Source organism: Alligator mississippiensis, chromosome 6 (genome assembly GCF_030867095.1).
Source record: "Alligator mississippiensis isolate rAllMis1 chromosome 6, rAllMis1, whole genome shotgun sequence".
NCBI lineage: Eukaryota > Metazoa > Chordata > Crocodylia > Alligatoridae > Alligator > Alligator mississippiensis.
Window position 1 is genome coordinate 97,680,461 of NC_081829.1, and position 26,804 is coordinate 97,707,264.

At 46.3% G+C, this 26,804-nt stretch overlaps 1 protein-coding gene across 1 annotated transcript in view; it reads right to left on the reverse strand.

The window, feature by feature from the left end:
• CFAP58 (cilia and flagella associated protein 58) overlaps positions 1–26,804 on the reverse strand; it is a 72,931-nt gene that overhangs the window by 5,682 nt on the left and 40,445 nt on the right. The window contains exon 16 of the mRNA XM_019485984.1: positions 2,729–2,848. Coding sequence (XP_019341529.1) covers positions 2,729–2,848 — 120 coding nt within the window. The remainder of the gene's footprint in view (positions 1–2,728; positions 2,849–26,804) is intronic.

Sequence of the window (26,804 nt, forward strand, 5' to 3'; positions counted from 1 at the left end):
ACATACGTACTTTGTGCAGACATAATTGTGATGCAGTGAACGGGAGACGACTTCGGTGGAGCAAGGCACTAGAGGAGTGACTGAACTCTTGAGGAGATGGCTTCGGCTTTCACGCAATTAAGAACAAGGGAAAAGCAAGGCAGGATATATAAAGAGAATTGCTTCTGCACATCATGCTTGCACAGTTTTCCATGATATATTAGCGGCTCTTCAGAACCCAGAAATCCTGCCTTTTCATGACAAGGGGTTAAGACAGATTACTCTTGTCAGCCCTGTAATAAGATGCAAAACTAATGTACATGATGTATGTACTGCGAGAGAAACATCAAGGATTTAGGAATAGCTTCTCCATCTATTTCCTCTAGCTTGGTAAAAGGAGACCGGAAATGTTTTGAACTTGCTTATTAGAATATCTTGATTGTTTAGGAAAAAAAACAGAATTAAGCCTAATACCAAATTCTGGTGGCATCTCAGCACGTCTATGCAGAATGAGCATTAGGAAAAATACCAGACATTAATATTGTAATAGGACTTAAATTTTTTCCCCTCATTTGATGAAGCAAATAATCATAATGTTACCAAAAAAACTCTTCTCAGACTGACTGGGAAGCTCACAGCCAGTACAAGAGCTTCTGCGTGTCTATCCTGGCAGAGAGACTCAAAATCACATTTTAGACCTTCCTATAGGAAGCAGAGTTAATGCTTGTGTACTAGCATTATACTACCCGCTGTTGCAGAATGGAGAAATGGCATGTAATGGGATCCTGACTACCGACAGCTACCAAAAATATCCGAATAAAGTACCAAGGGCAGTAGTACCTTCTCTGTCCTGTGAGGTCTCCAAATCAGGATGGGATGCCTTTCTGGAATATTTGATTCAGAAGAAAAAAAAAACAACCCACACGCTGCTGGGCTCAATACATCGTAAAATTGGATTAAATATGATGATGATCTAATGGTCACTCTGGCCTCAACTATCTGTGGATCTGTGAAAAAGAGGTCAGCTTCTGAACCCGACCTTTGTACCTACCCACCTCCCTACCCACCCTTTGAGTGCAGACCAATAAGTACGCTCACATGCCAGTGCAGTTGGCAAGTACTTACAGAGTAAGCTATTTCTAGACTTTATTATAAGATGCTACTCCAAAAGAGAGGGCCTACCTATTGATCTGTCCCCAAAGGCTAATAGAAGCAGGTGAGTTGCAGATGGTCCTTGGGAGAGGTGCTGCTTGAATGACGGGCCATTTTTTGTTAATAGGGACATTTTAATTCTTCATCTCTGACTATGAACATAATAGCTCCCAGCTGCCCTCTTCAGCTCTTCTGTTGACTAATCAAGCCGTGTCTATCCAGTTCTTTTCATCTCTTCGAGTAAACGAGTATTTGCAGCTTTTTGTCATTATTGGTCTTTGAAGTCCTCACATCAAGATCTTTTTGACCCTGCGGTGGGCAGAGTTTTGACTCTTGGGCCAACGTTGCACAAAGGGAAGAAATGAACTGTCCTTGTTTTTGGAATAAATCAGAAATATTGGTTCAGGAGAAGGCTTCTCAAGGAAAAAAAGCTTGCACATGCCTCACAAGTATGTCGCCCTTTGGCATTGCAGCTGCATGGAAAGCTTTCAGGAAAGTAACATCACAGGAAAGGGAAGGTATCTTTTGAAACCAAGGTATAGTTTAGAAAGAGTCTTGATTTTAACAGGTTGCTCTTCTTCCCCTTACACTATTCTTTCTAATCTTTTCTCTCTTGCTCTCCACTTTATTGGATTGCAATATTATTGCCTGTGCTGCCAGGGAGCACTGAAAGCGCTATGAAGAATGACAGTTTTCTTCAGGCCCCCCTGTAAGTCCTGCTGGCTTCTGCAGGTGGGTTTTTGCTCCCCGAGGAGCTCCTCAGCCAGCCCTCCCAAATAAAACACAGTCTTTTCAGCAAAACAAGCACCCCAAATTCTGCCATCCTGTCTCTGACATGGGGACGGGAACCCCTTTTGCTCTGACCTCAGCACAGCAGCTCCCCCTCCATGCAGCAAGAGGTTTAATCCACCGCCTGCTTCCTTCTCTGTTGAAAACCACTCCCTCCCAGTTTGTTCCCTGTCTGCTCTCTCCTCTGGTGTTTTAGGCTCCCAGTGAGACACTCCCTCATTATCCAAATGCCCCACAGCTGGGCTTCCTCGATAGGGATGACTGTTCCCTCTCAAAGGGACAGACTACCCTGTTACGCCCCCATATAATGAAGCATGTTTAACTCTTTGCAACTCCACTTAGGTATCAGGGCATTTAAACACATACCTTTTCATCCCACGATGCACCGGAGATCCAGTGGGATTAATTGAGTCTGCACACAAGCTGATGTCCGCTGCGCTGTGTCGCGTGCAGTTGTATAAGCGGCAAAATGCACATCAACATGCAGAAAATGGTGGTGGTGCGCTTTTAAACTAAAACACCTTCAATGTGCTTGAGTTCAAAAGCGCACCACTGACATTTTCTTCACGCTGATGTACATTTTGCCACTTATACAACTGCACGAACCGCAGAGCCAGGCACTTTCAAAAGCACCCGGCGCCGCAGTGCATGCATGTGTCTAAATGCCCTCAAGCCCAGGTCCTTGTCACCAAAACACTGCTGAGGTGGCCCAACTTCCCTTTGCTAAGCAATGATGTAGTCCTACAAGCATGGTGGCCTTTCAGCTAGACTTCCTTTTCCTATTAATCCCATGGAGGGCGTTTCTTACTTTAAGTTGCTTGGTCTTCTCACGGAGAGTGTGCCGATAGAGCTGCAACTGCTCTGCTGCTTCAGGCCCTGGCTGCCGGGCCAGGATGTGCTTCAGTTCCACGTATAGTTTCTCCTTTTCCTACAACACAAGGTAAACAGGAGAAAAAACGCTGCATACGTGCTCGTACTTGTAGCCGTAGTAGCGCCAGCGCAACCTGAACTGACATCAGTCTACCCAAAAGTGAAGCAGGCAGATATTTGCAGAAACAAATCTGCCTGTATATCGGTCTCTGCTTCACCAGCCATAATGTATTTGAAGTTGCTGTGATAGCAATGGGAGAGCTCATTAAGAAAAATATCCAGCTAGGTCATGCCAAGAAATAAATATTCTTAAACACCGTTGTCAGCAAACAAGCTATGCCACAGAGAGGATAAAACAGCCAATAGAAATGTAGCTCGCGGTGAGAGGAAACTCATTTGGAGAAAATGTGTTTATTGTAGTCCTCCTTCTCATACCCCCTACGCTGCGATCTACTAAGTATTGTAGCTCCGCCCACCAAGAAGTAAGCAATTGACGGAGCCGTCAGCCAAGGCTCGTATAAAAGAGCCCGTCTGCCTACGTATTCTTCCAAAATAATCCTGCAGAGCAAACAAACATATAAGAAACCAACAGGCACTCCTACCTGAGTGAGCCCATGAGGCGCTGTGGGAGGAAAGGGAGATTAGAAACAGCCGTGACAAGCGTAACAACCAGTGAGTATTTTTTCCTCGCCGTACGTGCCCTCTTCCCCACATTACGACAGGACCCGTGGGGTAAATGGGGGTACCAAGCATACGATCCCAGAGAAAGGCCACACTTTGCAGTTGCCTTTGGCCTTCCTTGTTGAAAGGCTGCTTCCAACTAAGTTTTGAGGTTGTAAATTTACATTCTCTGAGGTCATAAATGTATTAGGCAATACAGGGCTTTGAACATTTCAGTATCTACCTCAGCTCTTTCAGGCAATGATTTTTCATTATTTCACCTAATAATAATGCCAGGAAAGATGAACCAGGGCCACTAGCTTTTTAGACAACAAGACAGAATGATACCTCTTCTGTATCTTGTGTGTTGGAGCAGTTTATTTTTTTGCCTGGTGCTCCTAATTCTTACGAATGTATTGTAAGCCTTATAAGTCTGTTTTTCCCCCTAAAATCCCAGCTAACTGGCATTTGTGTTTCTAAGAGAATCTCAGCTTTCATTTGAAAAATAATAAGTTTCTAATTTTGGGGCTTTTAGAGAAAAGCTTGAGAGTGTGACCTGAATGCATGCAAGTGGCTGGAAAAATCAAAATGCGAGTAAAAAAAGACACACAAAACTTTGGTTTTTTAAAAAAGAGAAAAAAGCCCCAGGATTTTTTAAGCCAATCTTAGAGGGAGGGAGGGAGGGCAGGGGGACGATGCAGCTCATGATTTCTGAACAGCTGGAATTGGCAATGGTGCTTATTAAATGAAATTTCAGAGTCAAGTTTGTGTCTTCGGAAGCAAAAGAAGAACAGGCGAGACAGGCACGTGCCAAACGGCTATACTGGTCTGACGATCCACTGTGTCAGAAGTAACCAGGATGTCAAGCAGAGCTGGGGAACCAGGGAAGCACAGGCCAGAGCTGTGAGCTAAGGTCCTATAAGACATGAGGGGACAGAGAGCATCAGGGTAGAAGCAGACTTTGCCTTTGTGCCACCATCGAAAATTTTATGGCAGCACAAAGGCCACCCGTACTCCACATCGTGCCACAAACGCCCAAAATTTGTATCCGTGGCATAGATGGTATTAATATGTTCTGCTTTTTGTGCTTTTAGGTTTATGACAGGAGAGCACAATCAGTGCCGAACTGCCCATGCTCTCCACCCTGGGCAGGCATGCCTGGGACTTCAGGGGCCTGATCCCTCCTGCTTCAGGAACAGGATTTCCCCGGGTGTCGAGGATCAGGCCCCTGAAGCCCCGGAAGCATCTGCCTGGGTTCCCCCATTTGGGATCCCATGGGGATTTGTCAGCACTCTGGTGAGATACCAATCAGCTGATTGATGGCCCCCGCCCCGGGACCATGCTGGAGTGCCCACCTCAATCCAGTGCAATCCCCAGGGTGCATTTTTGCAAGCAGGGAAAGCCAGGGTTTCCCTGCTTGCTCACCCCAGAGATGGCTAGGGCACGTCTCTATAAACGTGGAACACATTGCCCATCATCCCATAAGATCAACAGGCGGTGTGCGTTTTGCTCAACGAAGTGGATCGGCTGTGCTGAAGCACATCCCAGCACAGCTGACCCACTTCATTTGGCTGAGTTTCTTTCTACCCTTAGTGGCTTTAAAATGAACCTATCCTTTGCCACGTTCTCTAACCACCGGCCTCCATAAAGCCCTCTGTAAAGAAGAAATGGGGGAAAAAAAGGAGGAAGAATTCTCTTAAAATCATAGAAAATCAGGAAGTTATCTAGTCCAACCCCCTGCTCAAAGCAGATCGTCCCAACCAAGGTTTTGCCTAGCTGGGCCTTAAAAACCTCCAAGGGCGGAGATTTCACCACCTCTTTGGGTAGCTTGTTCCAGTGCATTACTACCCTCCTTGTAAGAAAGTTTTTCCCCCAAGATTTAACCTAAACTTTCCTTACTGCAACTTGAGCCCGTTGCTCCTTATTCTGTCACCTGCCGCCACTGAGAACATCCTCTTTTGAACCACCCTTCAGGTAGCTGAAGACTGCTATTAAATCCCCTAGGTCTATGTGCCACCCGTAGTTACCTGCTCATCTTCTTTTACTGGGTTTCTCCTATAGCTAATGGGGCCGGTGGCACAGGTAAGAGGGATCTGCATTCCTCTAGCACGTGCCGGACAGTGGCCTCAAACCTGGGCCTCAGCCTGTCCGCTGATCCCAGGCCGCCACCTTCCCAGCTGAGCATGCAGGCCAGACACAGGTGGTCAGATTCCTCTATGAAGACCTAGGCACCTGCCCACTGCTTGCCACCAGCTGACTTCGCCCTTTCCATTATAAACCCCTCACCTAGAAGAGGAAGCAAGTGTCCAGGCAATAGGGTTCGACCTGTACCCAGGCTGTTTCACACTTTCTCCCAGCTCATGCCTCTACTAGCTGTCTTCGGCTACCCGACCCGGCTTGCACATGGACTCTGTGCATGACCCTCCTCTTCCTCACTTCTAGAGAGCTCAGGAAGATTTTTCCTCTTGCCTATTTACTCCTTCGAAGATGGAGCTGTAACACTCACCGCTGCCGAACAACAAAATGTAATCGCTGCACGACCCTCTCCAGTCGTCGTTCAGATTGGTACAGGCGATAAGCAGGGTTTTCAAAAGTGACTCGTCGTGCCAAATTTTTCCAACAGGTCTAATTATGAGAGCTTAGCTCTTTCTAGAAACCAGGCCCTTTAAGGTATCATGAGTTTGGCACCTGAAATCAAAAGCCACTTCTGAAAATCATGACCTTCCTTAGATGTTGAATCCTTGACATGGAGGAAACCCCTTGGGAAGTGATTTTCTCACAGAACAGCTTTTGTGCAATCACCGTCTTTGGTGCAATATGAATTATTCTCCATGATAGGCGTGTGATGCTTCTATCTCAGTGGAGTTTCACTATGACGCTAAAAGGGGCTTCTACTATTTTTCCTCCTGTGGCTTCAAACTTGTTGCAAGCTTTAAAAAGCTGCCTTGTCGAAATCTGGCTGGTCAGTATTCACGTTCCATCCCTGAATGTATGGCAGACTTGTATTTTGGGAGAGAGCCCTGGTAATTTTGGATAAATTTGCAGCCGTTGATGGATTGGAGGTCTTATGTGCAATTGTTTTCCAATTTACTTCTCTCCAAACCCTCTACAAGGGCCAACCGAGCTCTTCAAACATTGTGCAATGGTGTGTATAATAACCCCATTTACAGACAAAGAGTACAATTCTATTATAAAGAGACTCTATCTTATGCAACAGAGACTCGTTAGCTGTCCAATGTATATCGTCTCCATAATCCAGAAGAGGCAGAACCAGCTGCCATGTAATGCACATCCTGTCCTTCCTTGCTAAGCACTGTCCATTTCTTTTAAATCTACTCAATTAATTTGTCACTGGGTTAGGAGCACCGTATGTCAGCAAAACATCAAAAGAAAATCCTGGATACTTAATTCTTTCCTCATCAGCAGAAGTTTGTATGTGCAGGTTGGCATGTCTAAATTCTCTGACATTTTAGCCCAGGATGCAAAAAACGGTGACTTGCGTAGCACGTCTTACAGTATTTACCTTTCAATTTATTTTAGAAACAGCTGCAAGCAGAATAAATTTAAGTCAGTTACAAGGTACATCTGATATTATCAGCAAAAACACATTGCTCAAACCAGGTAGAGTCGTCTCCACACATACAAATTTGGGAATGCCTAACAAAAAACGAAGCAGCGGAAAACAACTGAGGAAGGACCTTGACTTTCACAACGTGCAGGAAGGGCGGATGGATGAATGGATGGTGGAATATGCAGTGTAGATATCTAGGCAATATCACGTACAGATATGGGCAATATCACGTACAATATAGGCAATATCACGTACAGATCCAGTCACGGGCTGGTACACTGACTCTGTGCAGTTCCCAGCTAGTGGTGGCTGCTACGCTGACAAATAGCACTCCCAAAGGGTATCGCCTTGTACCATTGCATTAGCTAGACTTTTACCGCAGAAAGCAGCTCCGCACGGCTCTTTGAACAGTAGATGACGTCCATACCTAACTCTTGGTCCCTTCGTAGGCTTCACTATGAAACCTGGTGGGAACAAATTCAAAAAATCATGGAGAAGTCAGGTTGGAAGGGACATCCAGAGGTCATCACGTCCAACCCCCTGCCTAAGACAGGATCGGCCATCCAACTACAGGAAGGCCAGGGGTGCAACGCATGCGGTGCTGCAGCTAACATCTGAAGCAGCAGCTAAGGACTCCTCACCTCCCTTGTACATGGACCTCAAGCCATTGGACCCATAAAAGCACAGACGTAGTAGCCCTCTCCTGGTCCTTTGCCAGCCTACTGCTCTGTGCCACTGAACAGTCATCATATGCATTGCTCCAGATGCGAAGATGTAGGGAACGTCTACGCCACGACAGCTTGGTGGCCAGGTCAGGACAGCCACGTGCATGCCCTGCCTGCTTACTCCTCTGCCCCAGCTCCAGACACAGAAATATGCCCAGGAAGATGCTCCATGGTCATCCCCACTGAATAGCCAGACAGGACTCAACAGCGCATCAGATTTGGACCGGGCGATTGGGGGCATGCTCTGAGCCGTGTCAGCTGGGGTTTGCTTCTGCTGCAATGGAGACAAAAATCTTGAAGTTTCTCTTACCCAAGTTGTAGGGAATCTAAAGACACCAGCTCCTCCAGTAAGTGGATCAGTGGCACTGCGCCCTGCCCGGTGGGAAACTGAGGGTAAGGTCCACCAGGCCTCGCTGTCCTCCAGAGTTACTGCGGCTTAGCTCTCCCGTGGGGGCACGATGCACATTCTGCTGATAGCTGAAGCCTTTGACTCTTTATTCAGTCTTCGTGCAAGCAAACCTCCCATGGACATCAGGAGAGGTTTTGCTCCCAGACAAAGCCCATAGTAACAACTGGCCCTGCACAGCTATATAGTAGGGCAATGAAACTGCATCCATTGTGCGTACGCAGCGCACATGGGGAGTTTCGGATTAGGAGGGATAGTCAGACTCCAGGCATCCCAAAGAGGATTTCAGTGCCTCTGCTAATACCTGCTGTATGAGTTGGGTAAATAAAACTGAGAAATATTTTTAGAACAATCCTGCCAGTCAAGATTTGTTTTGCAGGAGAGCTCAAAGGAGCCCACAGATCTGCCTTTAGGCTAAGCCATGACAATATGTTTCTGCGTCTCTAAGTCTCTGTCCCATTAATTCTGCTGTGTTTTGTTTCTTTCCTCTGAATATGAACGAGGTGCTCCCCTGCCCTGCTTGCCATGCAATGGCTGAGTGAAAGGAAATCATTTCTTCTGCACGGGTCTGCCAGGTTGTTTGGCAGGGTCCAAGGGACTGAGTCTTTGGGATCCCATCTAGTCATCAATTTGCTCAATCTGTAGCCAGGCAGAGTCAGTCTTGGAGCACCAGCGCTGCTTCTCCCAGTTCAACTTACTGCTGCCCAGAGCTGCTCATTTTTCTAGCTCCTGCCTGGCTGAAGGACCCTTGGCAACAGGCCCATTGAGTGATGCTCCTTTGCATTTCCAGGCATTTCATCTTCCCTGATTCTTCTTTTACAGCTGCCCTCTTCTTAACTGTCCTCTTCATGCAGGTGGCAGCACAGAAAGCCATGCCGCAGCGAACTGCTGCGAGAAAAATGCGCTCGGTTTGACATCGGTTTCTTCCCCCGCGACGACACTGGAGAAACTCTCGAGATAACCCTACTCATTAGTTAGCCTAGTGTATTTTTCTTAACGGGAGATGAAAGATGATCTTACATCTAATGAAGATGTATTCACAGCAGAAACAGGCCAGAAAGCCCCAGTTCTCTCATTTTTGCACGCGTGTCTGCCAGGTTAGAAATTCAACACATATAACTAGTGTAGTTTCCACATATCATCTGCCTACTTAACTGGCACTAGAAAAAAAAACCCTCATATGCACCCAGGGCATCCTTTCATGAAAAAAGAAGAAGAAGAAGAAATCAGTCAGAGTAAATTTCCTTTGCGTTTGCTCCTGTCTCCAGTAACAGAAGCTCCACCGCCTTCAGCAAAAAGAAATAGAAAAGAAAGATGAAGATATAGAGGGGGGGGGGGGAAATGTGCAATTTCCTGTATGGTGACAACCCCCAAAACACTTCACCTAACTGGAAATCCTAATTTTAATTAGTCAGAGGTAGAAAACACCACAACCGTACGCACAATGCAGCTCAACACAGCTTTGCAGAAGAAAACAGTCAATCAACATGCCACAGGGGTTTTTTTGTTTATTGGCATTATAACCAAAATGTCAAAGCTGTGCTGAACTCCAGAGCCATTTTCTTTATGATGTCATGAAACAGTGCAGTCTCCGAGAGGGGTTGTGATCCCTGCTGTGAGATGTTAAATAGGAGGCTGGAATCTGGTTTAAAATAAGAATATATGTAGTCAGAGTCATTTTACCTTCATAAGCTGCCTGCTTTTTTTTTTGGTTTTTTTTTTTGGATAATACAGTAGCGGTTGGCTCAGGATGTCTATGATTAAGAGTTTTATGAGGCATAGGAGAAATTAGCATATGGTAACCTTCACGATTTTTGTAACAATAGAAGAAAGTTGCCTCTAGCACTGAGATATGTGCAATCTGAACTTTCTCGATAAACACCTTTCAAAAGCTCATGCTCTTTCTTGTCTACTTCAGCAAACCCCTTTGCCGGCAGTAGGTTCTTCAAACAGTTTGTATTCATATCATCGGGTCGACCTTCCTTTACGAGTCGGGGGGCAAGGTGCGCACCGGACAAGCTCATTTAGTCTTGAAACGAAGCTGACGTTCCTCTGGGATGCGGCAGTCCTAGTACAGACGTGCAGCCAAGGGCTCCAGGAGCTCCTTGTTAAAATGCTGCTTCACCCATATTGAAAGGGAAGTTGGGGATGCATTTGTACCACTTCAGATAGTGCTAAATTAGCCCTGCCTGAGACAACTTCTCCCTCCAGTTGATACAAACGCCTCTGAGAAGCAAACTTGTTTCCTTTGGAAGGGAGCCGATTGCACCAAAATGACTGGCATTTTCCAAACAATTTAATGAGCGAAGAAAATACCTTGGAGCCTCTTTTAAGGGCTTCACTCTCAACCCTCTTCCAGGTAAGGCACGCTTAACACTACAAATCACTATGTTTCAGGAACAAAGTATAAACAGTTCCAGAGAAATCCAATTGCTTGTCTTTATTTTTTTTCTGCCAGGTGGTGTTGCCTCCTCCTTTTGGCACGGGTGAGAAGTCACCACTGCTCAAATAGGCTAAACAAATGTAATAGGCAATCCAAGCTCTGCTCCCTGCAAGTTCACTAGCCACGTGGACAAAGCGATCATAACAGGTTATGGGCCACAAAATAATGACACAGAAGCCCCTTGCTGAAATATTGGCAGTACTTCCCTTACTGCCAGCGATACAGGGCCAGCTTCTCAGTGGCTCTATGCTGATGTCGGTCTGTCATTGCAATGTTTACCTTTACACTGCATAAAATGAAGAACGGATTAACACTTGTTCTTTTTTATATGTTCACACAGCCAAAAAAAAAGAGAGAGAACTGGTGACACGTCCTCTGAAGCTGAGAATTAGCGGTGGCAAGGCATGGACTTATTTGACTATTTCAGCCGCCTTCAAGGTGCATGAAGCTTGACACAGTTTTGGCTGAAGAAATCTAAACAAATCTGTTTCATCTTCCTCTACTGGAATCTTGTTTGAAGTTGTCTTGTGGGAGAGTCGGAGAAGACTGATGCAAGTCTCATCCACAAGGAGTCTTGACATCCTAATAAGTAAGTCAACAAGGCAGATACGGCAATACTTTTTCCCAGGCTAATCATTATTGCAACCAAGGTTTCAAGCCAAAACAAAAATTCCATTTTTCAAGCAAATATCATGCTGGCTTGAAAACTACTATGTTGCGTTTCAACTTGGGTTACAACATCATTATATGATGTCAGTAGATAATAAAAGCAGACCAGTAAAGGGCAATTGAGCAAGGCTCTATTGCAAATGAATGTTGGGTCTGTAGCTTGTGCATAAAGTTCAGCAGGTGGAGAGAGTCCAGTCTTTTATCAGCTCTACCTCTGGTCTGTTAAGTGACTTCATGAGAAGTGAGGCACTTAAAACTCCCCTAAGGTACCCATCTGCAGCCTTGGGCACCTCAGTCCTTTTCCAGAGCTCTCACCTGCATGATTTAAGAGCCTAAATCTCATTGAAAGACTCTAGACTTGAGTTCTGAATTATCTGGGGTTCTTCCGAAATCGAACATCTATATTATAGGTCAGGCCATGTCTTAACCCTACATAATACCTATGGTGTGTAAGAGGTAGAAAAAAAGTTCCCTTTTCTGTGCCAAGTGCCTCACTGAATATCTCCTGAGGTCCTTTCCACCCTTTCTTCTATGAATAGAGAGATGTTCCTTGGAAGAGGACAGAAGCTACTGAAAGCAACAAATCCAGGATACCCGTACAGCAATTTTGAGATTATGAATGCATAGATCAGAGCTCCTCCTTGACTAGCTGCAACCTGAGCTAAACTCTGATGGTTCAAACTGTTCCCTCTTAGCTCCCCTTGTGTGTTCATATAGAGCGCTTGTACACATGACGGGGGGTAGTCCTTAGGGTTGTATTGTATGCCCCCTAGATTGAAATGGTGGCTTTTTAATTGAAACCCATCATTTCAATTTAGGGGTTTTATTTTTCTGTCACTGCTATAGTGAGGGGCCTGATCCTCTTCTTTTTCCCAGCAGAGCATGCCTGCAGCTGCCGGGAGAGCTGCTGGTGGGCTGAGTGGCCCCTGAGCTGGGGGGGTGCCCTGGTTCTCCCCTCCATGGCAACGGCACCCCCTGGGGCTGCCTGGGTAGGCTGCTAAATGCCTGGTGTGGTGCAGGGTCTGGGCTGCTTACAGCAGTGATCCTCAAGCAGGGTGCCTCGGTGCCATGGGATCCCTTTAAGGATGCTGTGGATGTAATATTATAGATTCATAGATTGTAGAGTCGGAAGGGACCCAATGGATCATCGTGTCCGACCCCCTGCCCCTGGCAGGAAAGAGGACCGAGGTCAGACGACCCCAGCCAAGTGACTGTCAAGCCTCCTCTTGAAGACCTCCAAGTTAGGTGACAGCACCACCTCTCTTGGAAGCCCGTTCCAGATCCTGGCCACCCTTACTGTGAAAAATTTCTTCCTAACGTCTAACCTAAATCTACTCTCCACTAGTTTGCACCCATTATTCCTAGTTACTCCCTGGGGTGATCTGGAAAGCAGCGCATCACCAATTCCCTGCTGTCCTCCCTTGATAAACTTATAGGCAGCTACAAGGTCTCCCCACAGCCATCTCTTGTGAAGGCTGAAGAGATCCAGATCCCTCAACCTCCCCTCATAGGGTCTTTCACGGAGACCACTAATCATGCGGGTGGCCTCCTCTGGAGCCTCTTCAGATCCTCCGTGTCCCTCTTGAAGTGCGGCGCCCAGAACTGGACACGGTACTCCAAGCGCGGCCTGACCAGCGCCGCATAGACAGGGAGCATCACCTCCCTCGATCTGTTGGTCGTGCATCTGCTAATGCACGACAAGGTGCGATTGGCCTTGTTGATGGCCTTGTTGCACTGCCGGCTCATGTTCATCTTGGAGTCAACTATGACTCCAAGATCTCAGCCTCTGAGCTGCTGAGGAGGAGATCCCCCAACCTATAGGTGTGCTGGGGATTCCTCCTCCCTAGGTAGAGTACCTTACATTTATCTTTGTTGAAGTGTATCCTATTTTGTTCTGCCCATTGATCCAACCTATCCAGGTCGGCCTGTATCTGCTCCCTGCCCTCCAGTGTGTTAACCCTGCCCCATAATTTGATATCATCTGCGAACTTGGAGAGGGTGCTCCCCACACCCTTGTCCAAATCACTGATGAAGATATTAAATAACACCAGCCCAAGGACTGACCCCTGCGGGACCCCACTGTCCACCTCCCTCCGGGCCAAGAACGACCTGTCCACCACCACTCTCTGGTGCGGTCCCTAAGCCAGTCGGCCACCCCCCTGACCATGTAGGCGTCCACTCCACAGCCCGTTAGCTTCCCTATGAGAATAGGGTGCGAAACTATGTCAAAGGCCTTCCTCAAATCCAGGCAGATGACATCAGCCTCAGCTCCTGTGTCAAGGCAGTGTGTGACCTGGTCATAACAGGCTATAAGGTTTGTCAGGCAGGATCTACCTGAGACGAACCCGTGCTGGTTTCATTTCAGCATCGTTTCCCCTGCTGGGCCTTCAAAAATGCGCTCTCTGATTATTTTTTCCAGTATTTTCCCAGAGATAGAGGTAAGACTGACTGGCCTAAAGTTACCCGGCTCATCCTTTCTCCCCTTCTTAAAAATGGGCACCACGTTGGCCCTTTTCCAGTCCTCAGGGACCTGGCCGGAGCACCATGAGAGCTCAAACAGCCGTGCCAGCGGCTCAGCTATGACACTGGCCAATTCCTTCAGCACCCGTGGATGGAGGTCATCCAGACCAGCTGACTTGTACCCATCCAGCCCCTCCAAGTGCTCCTTAACTAAATTAGCACAGTTAGGCGTACAAGCGCCAACACAATTCGCAGGATAAACCTAGGGATATAAAGCAGGAATCCACAGTGTCAAAAACATGCAGACCTGTTGTGGTCTTTCTGAGTTCTTTGCAACAGAAGAACTGCTCTGTTATGTTTCCGTAGTCAAGAAATGAGTGAAAGCAAAGAGCTGGCATTTTCCAGGAGGGCCTCGAGTCTAACACGGTTGAGAACCACTGGCTTACAGTCTACCCTGGCTTGCTAACAGCACTGCTAACTTTGTGCATTGCAAACATATTCAGGCAGTTCAATGACTCATTTACCTTTCCTTAATGAGATAACTAGTTGATTAATATACTGCACCCTGGGGTGCAAAGCAGATTTATTTCCTTCCCAGACATATGCCTGAACGCAAGGCTGAGGAGTAAACTGTATTCTTTATTCTGTTTATTTGTTATTTAGTGAGACAAAGCCTTGAGCGTTTCCATTATGCTTTGCTCAAGCTAAGCTCTCACAAATGCTTTTGGCCCTTGATTTTTCAAGAGCACTTGGTCTGGGTGGGGAACAGTTCTATAATACAGTGTAATATAGGCAGAGCTATCAAACTCTCCCATGAATACTAACATTCATGAATTAAGAGTACGTATATTAAAATGCACAAAACAAAGTCTGTATTTGACACGCATCGATCAAGGATGGCTTAGATGTAATTAAACCAGTCCTGCAGGGTGCAGAAAGACGGCATCTGATGACCCACCAGAATTTCCTTTCAACTCAAATGAATCCATGAATTCCCCTAAAAACACTGAAAGGTATTACGTCTTCATGTAGGCTTTGTAACTGTTAAACCAGATTCATTTTTGCTTTCACTTCACCTTCCTCATCCTTGCAAATGGCATCTTTGTGCCTAAAATATTTCTAGGTAAAACGCCGTCAGATCAGCTAAAAATGGCAAGGATTCCCCGTGTTGTCGTTCTGATCCATGTGATTCTAATTTCTCAAATAAATTTGCATCTTGCTTCTGCCCAAAAACATTTATCATGAGGAAATCAGTGTGGTTTGTACGTGCGAGGTAATTGCACAAAGATTCAATAAGAACTAAACTGTTCCACTGAGAAAACTCTTCATAAAAAAATGTTTTGTTTGGGTGCTAAGTAATCTGCTTTGCCTTCCATCACCTCGTGCCAGATATATTAGCACTATTTGGTTTTATTGGAAAGCAATTTTCTTATTGTTAAAAGCAGCTGATTATCTTCACCTGATGCCATTAAACTGATCATTACCTTTCCTGCCTAGATTTTAAAAGTGCAATTTAAATAAACAAAAAAGGCTATTTTACAGGGAGGGTTTTATTCTCTTCTGTTTGACTGCAATAGATGTTGAAGGAAGAAAAATAACATAAATGTCACCGTGGTTTTAAAAGCAGTTTATCATGCCATGTGTTTCTGGAGCACATCACTATTCCAACTCGAGATGGATTGAGATTAGAAAGACTACAACAAACTTAACGTACCAGAGGGCCTATTCTGAATGCACCAGGGTAAAACCTGCAGGATAAAATTCACTCCTGTACAAAAAGCCAACACGAAAGCACGGCTTTGGTGCAGATCCACTTTAGCCCTTGAGGTTTAGAGGTGAGGTTCCCACAGAGATGCTACTAGCCTTTTACTCTCCGTGCTTAAGAAATGTGCTGCCTTGTAAACCCACAGCTGTCTAGCATATAAAAGGAGTTAAGACCTGTAGGAAACTAGAGCACTGATCCTACAAGCCACTCGTTGCGGGTGGACCGTTGTGCCCCATAGAGCCCTACTGACTTCATAAGTAGGGCCTATGGCTGTCAAAGCAAAAAGGGGATGAAAGATTAATTAAAAAGCAATGCTGCAGCGATAAAACAAAGGGCTCTCAAGAGATGCTAATTGTGCAGAAATAGCATCCTACGATACAAAGTATTTGGAAAAAAAAAAAAAGGAAAAGAACGCTCCAATCCTTTAACCTAAAACAGGATACTGAAATGCAAAACATTTCAAGCTACAGGCAAAAGTCAAGTCCCTGAACGGAGCCGCCAATGTGCCAAGCCCAAAGAAAGGAAAATAAAAAGGATGTCACGGGGAAGAAAGAACCTGAAAAAGTGCTCCTGAAGGATGACTCAATACCTGAAGTACCTCCATATGTCACTCGCTATATGGCATCGGAGACCCCGGCTCCCGTCAGAGCCAAGGCGCCAGGCGAAATTAATTTGACGGCACTAGCTCAGCAGGCTGCCATGCATCAAAACTTCGGTGCTGGTAATTAGACATTTGCTGTTGGTCTTGGCTTAGAACGGTGTCAGAGCCAGAGTTCACGAGGACAAATGGGTTTTCATTTCGAGAAAGAGTAGCAATCCCCTTCTAAACCCATGCGTAGATCACCGGTAACTGGGACAAGGCAATTCTGTGAGCGGCTTTTGATAAACTGCCTGCGGCGTGTGCAACACGGGGAGCGAGTTTCTTCTGCACTACTTGAACGCTGCTGCAAAGAAAAAGAGGAGATGAAGGGCTGATGTATCCCCCCCATAGGCATGTGTAACACCACTGTAATCCACACGACCAGCCTACGGACAGAGTCACTCAGTCAAGAAATAACCTTGTACTTTCCTCTTTTGATGCAAAAAACCCAGTCTCAACGTTTAGTCTTTTTTCAAAGACAGAAATAAAGTGGGGGATTTTTTTTTCTGCTTGCTTTCTTGTATTTTGCTTCAGCTGTATCTGCACTTACAAGCTTTGCCAGCCTAACTTTGTCAGTGAGTTGTGTGATTTTTTGGATTGACATAGGCATGCCCCGTGGGAACTGCTTACGTTATAATTTCGGCAAAAAAGGTTTTTTGGCCAACAAAACTAATTTTGCTCGGGGGCTGGACTCGATGATCTTCCAAGGTCCCTTCTAGCCCTAATGTCTATGAAAGTGTATGAAATCTATGAACTAGTAGAAGCCACGATGGCTGAAGGACTGGGTTGCCAGCATATCCTGCACTAGGAGGGGCTGCTGGTAGTGCAGAAAAGACAAACAGCTCCATGGCCTACAACCATTGAATTGAGAACTGCCAGAATTGCAGGTTTCACATTCAGGGTATAATGCTGCAATCCAAATTTTTCCAAGGTTTTCAAAATCCTCCAGGGAGCGGTGGCAGAAAAGAACCTGATCCTTTTTAATGTAGAAAAAAGCCAAGCAGAAAACCCCTCTTTTTAAGAGGTTTTTCTTCTACATACATCATGAAAGGTTCTGGGAAAGGTAACTCGATTTGTAGCCAAGGGTTCTGCAATTCACCTGTAAATTGCACCAAATGCAAGGCACGCATCCAAACTATTGAAACGATAGACTCTCTATAGGCAAGCAGATAAAGAGAGGGTGATCTGTACATCCTTTACTGTGAGTCAAAGGCAATTATCAGAGACTGTATGAGTGAACGGCAGATAGTTTTACCAAAGCAAGTAAGACCATCGACCCTGCATGTCACATGCAAATAGGGCCCTGTTCTCAAATGAACAGGCATGTTCCTCACCAATATATATATAAAGAACTTGGTGAAGACCAAGCAACCAAAATGAATCTCAACCATGAAGAACAGTCACGAGTAAGGCTGAACCAGAAAACTGAACTAAAGGCCAGAAATAGGAACACGCACCATGCCCTGACAGGATAAGATGACACTAGAAAGACCTGATGAGTGCATCTCCTTTGCAGCAACTGGCCAAACTCTCCCCTGTTGTGTTCGGCACAACGCACCATCCAGCCGGCACTACCGCTGCAACTAAGGACCGAGCAGAAACCGGCTCCATTAAACTTAGGAAATTGCAGTTTAAGAAGTCTTTTTCAAGAGAGCTGGACTCACATGAAGAAATGTGTGGAAACACATCCTGAATCTCAGGCTCAGCCCTTACTCAGAGAAAACTTCTTTGGAGCTTTGCCCATGTAAAAGGGAAGTAGGATTAGCCCCATGTCATCACTTAAAGGCGCACAGCATTTTATTCTCCAATGGGTTTTTTCTTTATGGAACAAAATTACCAGGCTGAAGCAACGAAGGTTGTTATTTCCCATCTCACGTACTGCAAGCATCATCAACAATCCCTTGCAGTCACAGATGAATGCCTTCCATGACTGTCTTATCTGCGAGTCTGAAGATGGCTCACAAGACCTATCTGGGATCAACAGAGTCTGCTGCATCTTGGGCACATGCGAGGCGGGTGGCTCTGGGTTCTTGATTCAGTCCTCAACACACTGTTTCTGCTGCTCCCGCTTTTCCATCTCCTGTTGTTGTTGCAAGTTTCAAAATATTGAGATCCTTGCAGCAGACTCTTTCCCCATGGGGAAGTCCTGGGCAATAGTCCTGGGCAATAGTCTCCCATGAATTAATGATGACATTGGATTTCTTCAAGTTGGCTTTGAGGATGTCTTTGAAGCCCTTTCTCTGCCCTCCTCTTGAGTGTATACTTTGGCTGAGCTGGGAGAATAAAACTTGCTTCAAGAGTCTGGAGTCAGACAGCCAACTTAAATGGCTGGTCCAGTGAAGTTGATGTCAGATGATCGCCACCTTGATGCTCATGGTGTTTGCTTGCAAGAGGACACTAATGTTGATGTGTCTGTCTTCCCACTGGATTCAAAGGATCTTCCGCGGGGAGCATTGACAATACTTCTCCAGTGACTTGACATGTCTCCTGTATGTTGTCCATGTCTCAGCTCTGTACAGTAAGTTGGGGATGCCAACTGCTTGATACCATGAGCTTGATTTCAGATATAATGTTGTCAGCTTCAAACACCCATTTCCTCAGGCATCTGAGGCTGCGCTTGCCCATTTGAGGTGTCACTGATGTCAGCCGTCTGCAAGAGATGGCTTTTAAAGTATGGGAAATACTCAACATTTTCCAGAGTCTTACCATGAATCTGAATTACCGGAGCTGGGGACTGTTCATTAAGAGTTTGTTGATGGAGGACCTTTGCCTTCTGAATGTTAAGCATCAGTCCCATTTTCTTGTATGCCTCAGTAAAGATGTCAATGATTGCCTGAAGGTCCACTTCTGAATGAGCATACACTACAGCATTTGGAGCTTGATGATTGAGGTTGGGGTGGTCTTGGTTTTGACTCGGAGTCAGCTGAGATTAAATAGCTTGCCATCCATTCGGTAGTTTAGCTCCACTCCCCATATTGAACAGAACCGAGTTAAGTTAGAAGGGTAAATGTAAAACAGCTCTCTGCACGAAATTTGAGCACCTCAAAGTCCTTAACGAATTTATTTACACAGTAATGCTGGGAGGCAGGGCAGCACTGCTATCCTTATTGTACAAATGGAGAAATGAGGTGTAGAGGGCTATGTGATTTGCCCAAGGTCACATGGGGAGGCTGTGATAAAGCTCAGAGAAAAACCCAGCCTCCAAGCTGTTGGATGATCAGTCCTGATCATCAAGGTTGACAACCCAAGAATAATCTTTTTTTTTACTGACAATCTACAGACTTTTTACTGACAACCAAACTATTTTACTGACACACATTTTTACTGACATTTGTTTTACATAATGTAAATGTAACCCTCCTGCCAGACCCTGGATGACAGAAGCAAGAGTTGGATTCAAATTTAGGGGTTTAACACCAACTTTTAATCCAATCTTACTTGACTGCAGCAATGGTTTTACACTATGCTGCCCCGACACCAGGAGTCCCCTATTGACCACCACATCAAAACCGCTGCCCACACCATGCTGCCTGTACCACAGCACACCTCCCAATTTTACTCCTGTCAGCCCTGCTCCCCCTATCCTGGCACAGACCTCTACTCATCACATCTCCCCCCTCTCAGCCCTACAGCTCCATGCCAGCCACACGCTACCCCCTCCATCCTGCCTCGTGCTTCAGACTGCCCAGGGTCATGTGGCCCTGACTGCCTTCAAGACAAGCAGACAAGCAGCCATTACAGGCAGGGCCAGCACAGCAGCATATGGCTAAGAAGAAGGAGGGGACTCTGTGGGCTCCTGTGGATCACGAAGCTCAGACGGAGAGTTTCCTGCAGGGCACAGAGCTACACTCCCAGACTCATCCTGACAACAAATGTTCAATTAAGCTCACTGTTTCTTAGCTTTTATGGGCAACTTTTTTTTTTAACATACTTTATGGACAATCATTTTTACTTTTGGGGGGTTTTGTTTGTTTGTTTGTTTTTCTTTTTGTTTTTACAGACTGTCCACAGGGACAGTTGGTGACCCAACTGATCACAGTTTCTCTTTATGTTCACTAATGACATCAACACAGAAATGCTAATTTATGCCACCTGAAGATGCAACCTACTATGCTGCAACAGCAACACTTCAGTGTCTCCTTTTCTCTCCATCTGTGTGTGGCACAGTCCTTCTGAAGGCTGATGCTTTGGTTTGAATTAAGTCATTGGGCTCAGTAAGGGGAACCTGGGTGAAACCAGACCTGTAATATACAGGAAGTTGGATATCAGGGAGATCCTAATTACACTAATTAGGATAAGGTCTTAACTTCCCAAGTCCCAATCTCTGACTGTTCACAGCCCTGAAATAAAAGTCAGCAAAAATATATACCCCAGGCAGAATGGTGCCTCCACTAAAACACACTAGACATAAATGAGACAGAAATTGTAGAGGATTTTTTTTTTCCAGGAAACATCCAGGTGTCTCCTACTCTCTCTCTCCCCAACTCTCTGGTCTTGACTGAACATGTGCCTACGTTCTCGTTGCCTGACCAATCTTCAGAGATGACTGATAGCGGACATATAATGGGAATCTTCCCCCTGCTACCCACTTTGACGTATGCAGTTGAACAAAGCAGACTTCTACTCGGTCGTAGAATCAAATTAGGGAATGAGTCCACTTTGAAGAGAAAGAACTAAATTTTAAGCAAACAAAACCACACATCATTCACATTTAATGAGATCATTTCCTAAAGCCACACTAATCATAATCCTAACAAGGTAATTCTGTTGCCCTGTGAATTTCCTGCACATCATTGTTCATTTTGCAGTTACGTGAAGGACTTGTCCGACCTACAAACTCACAGGTTCATAGAAGAGTAGGGTTGGAAGGAACCCTAAGAGGTCCGATCCTATGCTTGAGGCAGAATCATCCCTATCTACACTTTTTCTTAACCAATCTATCATTTTATTGAGCTACTGCACTTTTGGTCAATATCTTAGCCTCGCTCTCTGGAGTAGCTCCACAATAGTAAATATGTCTTATGGCTAGGGCAGGGCTAGGCAATTATTTGGGCCCAAGGGCCACATAGGAAGTTTTGATGAGATGTCATGGGCTGGATCAGCACTCCCCACGCCAAAATTCCCTATGGGGCTGTGGGAGCTAGACGGGCGGGCAAGGTGGGGATCAGGGAGCCACGTCGCAGGCTGGTGACAGCTCGGGGCCAGAGCCCAGGTTGAGCCATGATCCACTCCCTGCATGCCCCTGGGGGGGGAAAGGAGTATTGTGCATGTGGGGTGGGGTGCCCAGGAGCCAGCCAGAGTGAGGGCAGTGAAGGAGTGGGGGGCGGGTTGCAGCAGAGCTCACCCAGGTAGTGTAGTACAGCTGCCCCTGCACCAATTCACATAGGGCCAAGTCCTGCCTGCTCCTGCTCCTGCTCCAGGTCTGGGGGGAGAGGAAGTTTCACTGCAGGGCAGGTCCTGGCCCAGCATGGGGGGGTCCAGCTCTAGCTCCCAGCTGCCTTCCACCTGCTCTGCCCACCCGCAGGTGGCTGCTCATCAGGCCAGGCAGGCGGAGTGAGTGGAAGGCAGCCAGGCGCTGCAGCTGGAGCCCCATGCATTGAGGTAGCAGCCACCCAGCTGCCCCTGGCTGGAGCAGCACTGCAGAAGCAAAAGCAGGACCCGAGGCAAGGGGAGCACAGCAGCACCCAGTCAGCTGCAGCCGCACTGGGAACAGCCCTGCCGGAAGCTGCACTTGCTGGTCAGGGCTCAGGCCGGCAGGTGCAGGTAGGAGCGCAGTGAGGGCTGCCCCAGAGGGAGCAGACAGGACTCGGTCCCATGTGGAGCATCGTGGGGGCAGCCGTGGGATGGATCCATATTTTGCCCACACCTGGACTAGGGTGACCATACCTCCCAGTTTGGGAGGGACAGTCCCAGATGCCATAGACTGGTCCTGAACAAAAGTTGAACAAAAGTCCCAGAACTGCAGGGTGCAGTCCGAGAGGGAGGCAGAACAGCATGGTGCGCCATGCAGGCGGGCGTGCAGGCACCGCTGCTGCTGCGCAGGAGGAAGGTGGGCAGATGGAGCAGGCACCATCCCACCTGCACATGCCTGGCCTGGCTCCTCCTGAGCAATGGCTGGAGGCAGGGTGGGCTGGGCTGGGCACCGACTGCCTGGGGGCAACGTCCTGAACTTCCTTAAAAAGAATATTGTTACCCTACTTCTGGCTATAAAGCACCTTCTGTCCTGAAAGATTCAAAGCATTTTACATTAAACAGCACGCAGGTTCACAAAGACCTTCGACTCGTCTCTGAAGTGACACACTACAATTACCACAGTGCACAGAGATGCTACATGACCAGCAACAAATACCTTTGAAATTAGCTGGACAGAAGATGACAAAGTACATGTGAAAGTTGGCCAAATCTGGACTAATATCCCGTACTCTTGGTAAAAGTGCAATGAGATCTTGAATGGCCATAAGCATGTTTGTACAAGGTCCTTGACGATGTGAAAGCATTTTTCTTGGGCTTTTAGCATGTTAAGGCACTGAGTGATAATACTAAGTCACTGATATTATCTCTAACATTAAATCTAAACATTATATCTAACATTAAACCTTGGGTTTCTTTAAAGGCCGACTGTACTACAGTTTATGCTGTTCCACCATGCTTAACATATGAGATCAAATAGATTACAGTCCCAGAAGTGGGGCTGCAAGCTATGTACAAGCCAACAGAAGAGGGAGGTAGTTAGTCATTAAAAAAAGAAGAGGCATTTCTCTGTTCCTCAGAGTATAGTATTCTTTACTTTGGAAAGTAGCTTCAAAATGGCATCATGGTGTTGCATATTATTATCTAAATAACTGACTTACCAAAACCTGCTCTGCTAACAAATTAAAATCTGAGAAACTGAGAGTCAAGCTGGTTTCTGCCTGTTCCACGTACTGCTAGCAATATTCTCCAGTTGAACCTTCATTAATTGCTCTGTTGATGATGTGAAGCTAGAATGGGATGTAGGCAGCCTGCTCAGAGATGCACTGGCAACAGGAGGCAGGATGAAAGCTCATTTCGGATGCTAAATTTAGTGGGTATGACCAAATGCATAACAGGAGCAGACCTGATGAGTAAGTAGGCACCTTTTTTACATGGATACATTTTCTGGGGTCCTTAATCAGAAATGTTCCCACCCATATATGCTCATGTGAGCCCCCAAAGACAGTCCCTACTCAGTGTTTTGCATGGCCAGCCCAGTGTACTGGGGGGAAGGCAGAGCTGCAGTATGCATGATATGAATGATGTTTATACAAGCAAAATAAAATCCACATTTCTCCTCTGAGAATGCAGCAAAAGGAGCCCCCCATCCAGACCCTGCAGATTGCTAATCCATCTCTGGACAGAGAGGAGGCTTTGAAACACCAGGCTTTTTTATACTGGGCTTCACAGCCTATCCATGTCTTCCTCCTTATGAAGTATAGCCCTCTTGAAGTATAGCCCTTCGCACCACACCATAAGTATACTCCTTATGAAATATAGCCCACCACGCCACTGTGACGGTGTGTTAACGTAAACACATCTAAGCAATCCAACACACCCATGCAGAAATCTCAGAGAAAACGTACACAGTCCACCATACGCAACGCGTGTACTAAAAGCGATTGGACCCTATGCAGGCTCACCACACTGCCAATAGACTATAGTCTCCAGTTTTGAGTATCCCAGAAATTAAAGTTAAGAGAAAAATATCAAGACATCAAGACTCACGCTCTCCTGCAAGGGATCAGAATCTGAACGGACCCGACTGCAAGGAAAGGCCCATAAAAACCTCACCTCCGTTTGGAAGTGGCGAGTCTGCCCATAGCATTTACAACTCTGGCGTAAAGGGATCCGTTTATTCCCATGTTGTCACCTTCCACCCACGGTAATATAAAAAAGATTTTGCTGTTGACAGAAATCAACAAAAGGCTTCATTTCTTCTTGCAATGGCAAGAACACCTCCTGGGAAACCAGGGCAATTTGGAACAATAACTAAAGGTGGCAAAATGTCAAATATCTTTAAGCACCAAGGGTTTTATCCAGATTAAAATATGGCTGGTGGGACCTTATAGGGACAAGTGCTTTGTACATGGTCTGCATACACTGGCTGTACTGCAGGCTCAGTAAGCGAGGCTCACTGCAGTGAGAAGAGAGCAGCTTAAGGTGAGGTGAGGGGCTGCTTTTGCCCCCACTTACCCAGGATCGGGCCCCTTTCCCTATATCCAAGATGAGTGCCCTGCTCATAAGGAGGCTTGAACCCCGGTGCTAGAGAAGGGAAAAGGGGGCAAGTTCTGCACCTATATCAGGAGAGTGATTCAACCACCTCTCTTTTTCAGATCCCTTTCATTAGAGGCTGGAAGATCCCTCAGCTGCACTCCTGAGCTGTAGGAAGCTGGGTACTTCCTGTTCTCAGGCGAAGCCTAGATCATACAGGGAAAATTTTGTCATCAGAATTTAACAAGGGAGAATTTTAAAGTTGGGGAAACTGAGGCATAGAGTAATCAAGCGCCCTGCCCAAAGTCACCCAACAGGCCAGCAGCAGAGTCTTTGGAGTCCCAGGCCAGCGCAGCATCACAGTCCACACTGCCCCTCAAGGGCTGACCCAGAGGGAGATGCTCCCCTCTCTTCCTGGAAAGACCCCTTATGCAAAGGTACTCTGCCCCTTTTCCTGCCTCTAGCCCCAGTCCAGGCTTGTGCATGGCTCAGGGATGCTATGTAATACCAGAAGCAGCTCAAATATTACGGAAATGAATGGCATGGACATCAATGAACAGCAGAATAGAATAGGGAGGGATCGCTGGCCCACTGGATCCTTCTCTTCTCCCTAACTAGCCCTCCCCTGTGAATCTCACCAAGTCTCAAACCTTGGTGTCTGACCTTGTGGGTTCCTTGATATTTCTTTCCTGAATGACAGTCAGGGAAGAACCTGACAACTTAATTAAGAACATCAGCCTCAGTCACTGCAGCCCACTGTGCTGGTTCACTGAAAGGAAACCGCCAGTCGGATCTGGGTTGACAACCATGGCCATCAGTGCAATAAATCCAAGTGGGCAAAGACAGAGGACACAGCTGCTACACACAGCCTGATTAATATCAGCCCCTGTCTCCGGTCTCACTCCGATCTGTGGCTCCATGATGCTAACACCTCGACTGCCATTGACCTGAATGGCCTCCTCCACTGTTTGTGCCCAGCATGCAAGAGTCGGGCCTGCTCCAAGAAGAAAACCAGTTGCACCTTCCAATAATGCCACACGCTGCATGCATACAGGTCCTGATCAGCATCCCTGAGTGTGATGCTTTAATCTGCACCTGAACAAAACCCCGACCTCAGTCTAAGGGAGATCATTAAAATGAGCAGAAGTGCCAGTGAGAGGACTGCATGATACAGAGGAAGAATGGATAAGGGCAGTAGCTATGGTGCAAGTACCTGCTCCGCCAAAGTCTTCCCATCAGACCATAGGCAAGTCATTTAGGGTGCGTCTGCACTACTTCCATGGCGCCCTGCCCACCCACTCCTTCTTGCATGTACCCAACCCACAGATGCAGCAGTGAAACCATCCTGGCTGCTTCTCCCATAGAGACAGATTTCATAGATTTCATAGACATAGATGCAGAGGAAGACCCCTTTCCCATTGCATTGCTGGGTTTGGTGCATGTGAGCAGGAGCTGGTGGTTGGGGTTTCCTGGTGGTATCCCTCCCTGACAACACCAAGGAAGCAAACAGCATGGATACAACAGCACCTTCACAAAGACGTTGTGAGGATAAATACATTAAAAGTCGCGAGGCCCTGCATTAATGGGAGCCACAAAAGTACCTCTGAGGCGGAGAGGCAGGATTGGGTTTGTGCGTAGGTAAAACGAACTCTGGGGCTATTTGCTACATTTTGTTTAGGCTCAAATATCTGATTTTACAGATGTAATTTCAGTTTTAGGCAGTAAAGGCTACATTTCCCCAGGCAGTGGCATGACAATATGCCCTGCATTACCTTCAAATGAAACTGCAGTCCCATTTCTCTTACAAAGCCATCGCTGCCAAAGAGTGCAGATAAAAAGGGACAAACTTGATCCTCGGTACTTTGTGCAGAGCTGTTGCTGAAGTCGACAGAAGCTTTGTGTGTATACGTGCACCTCTGATAGCGGCATTTAGGCTGAAGAGATATCATCTTCCCTAAATTCTTCAGTAGAAAATCCACTGGTACCAACGAGGTTATGCAACATGGAAGACACGACAGCAGGAACGATGTTTTGTCAAAGCTCAGGGAAAAGCTAGTGAGGTCAACACACAGTTCAAAAAAACCCAAAAAAACATGTCCAGAACATGTAGACTCACTGGAATCTTTCAACCAAAAAGCAGATAAAACACAAATGAAATCAAACAGGTATCCTCTTTGCTATCCCGGTCAAAGCTACATGATCAAAAGGACAAAAATGCCTGCCCAAGGCAATTATGTTGATTTGAAAGCTGATCTATGTTGCAAATAGAATAAAAACAAGATTTTTTTTTGGTTTATTTTTCAGTTATCTATAAATTGGGGTATAAATTAAACTAATCAGGTGATATCTTTTCCCTATATGCAAGTCAGTGCTGCCATCTACAGCTGCCTGGAGGACACACAGACAAACAAGCAAAGTCCACAATTTAGAAAGAAGGAAGGTAACAACA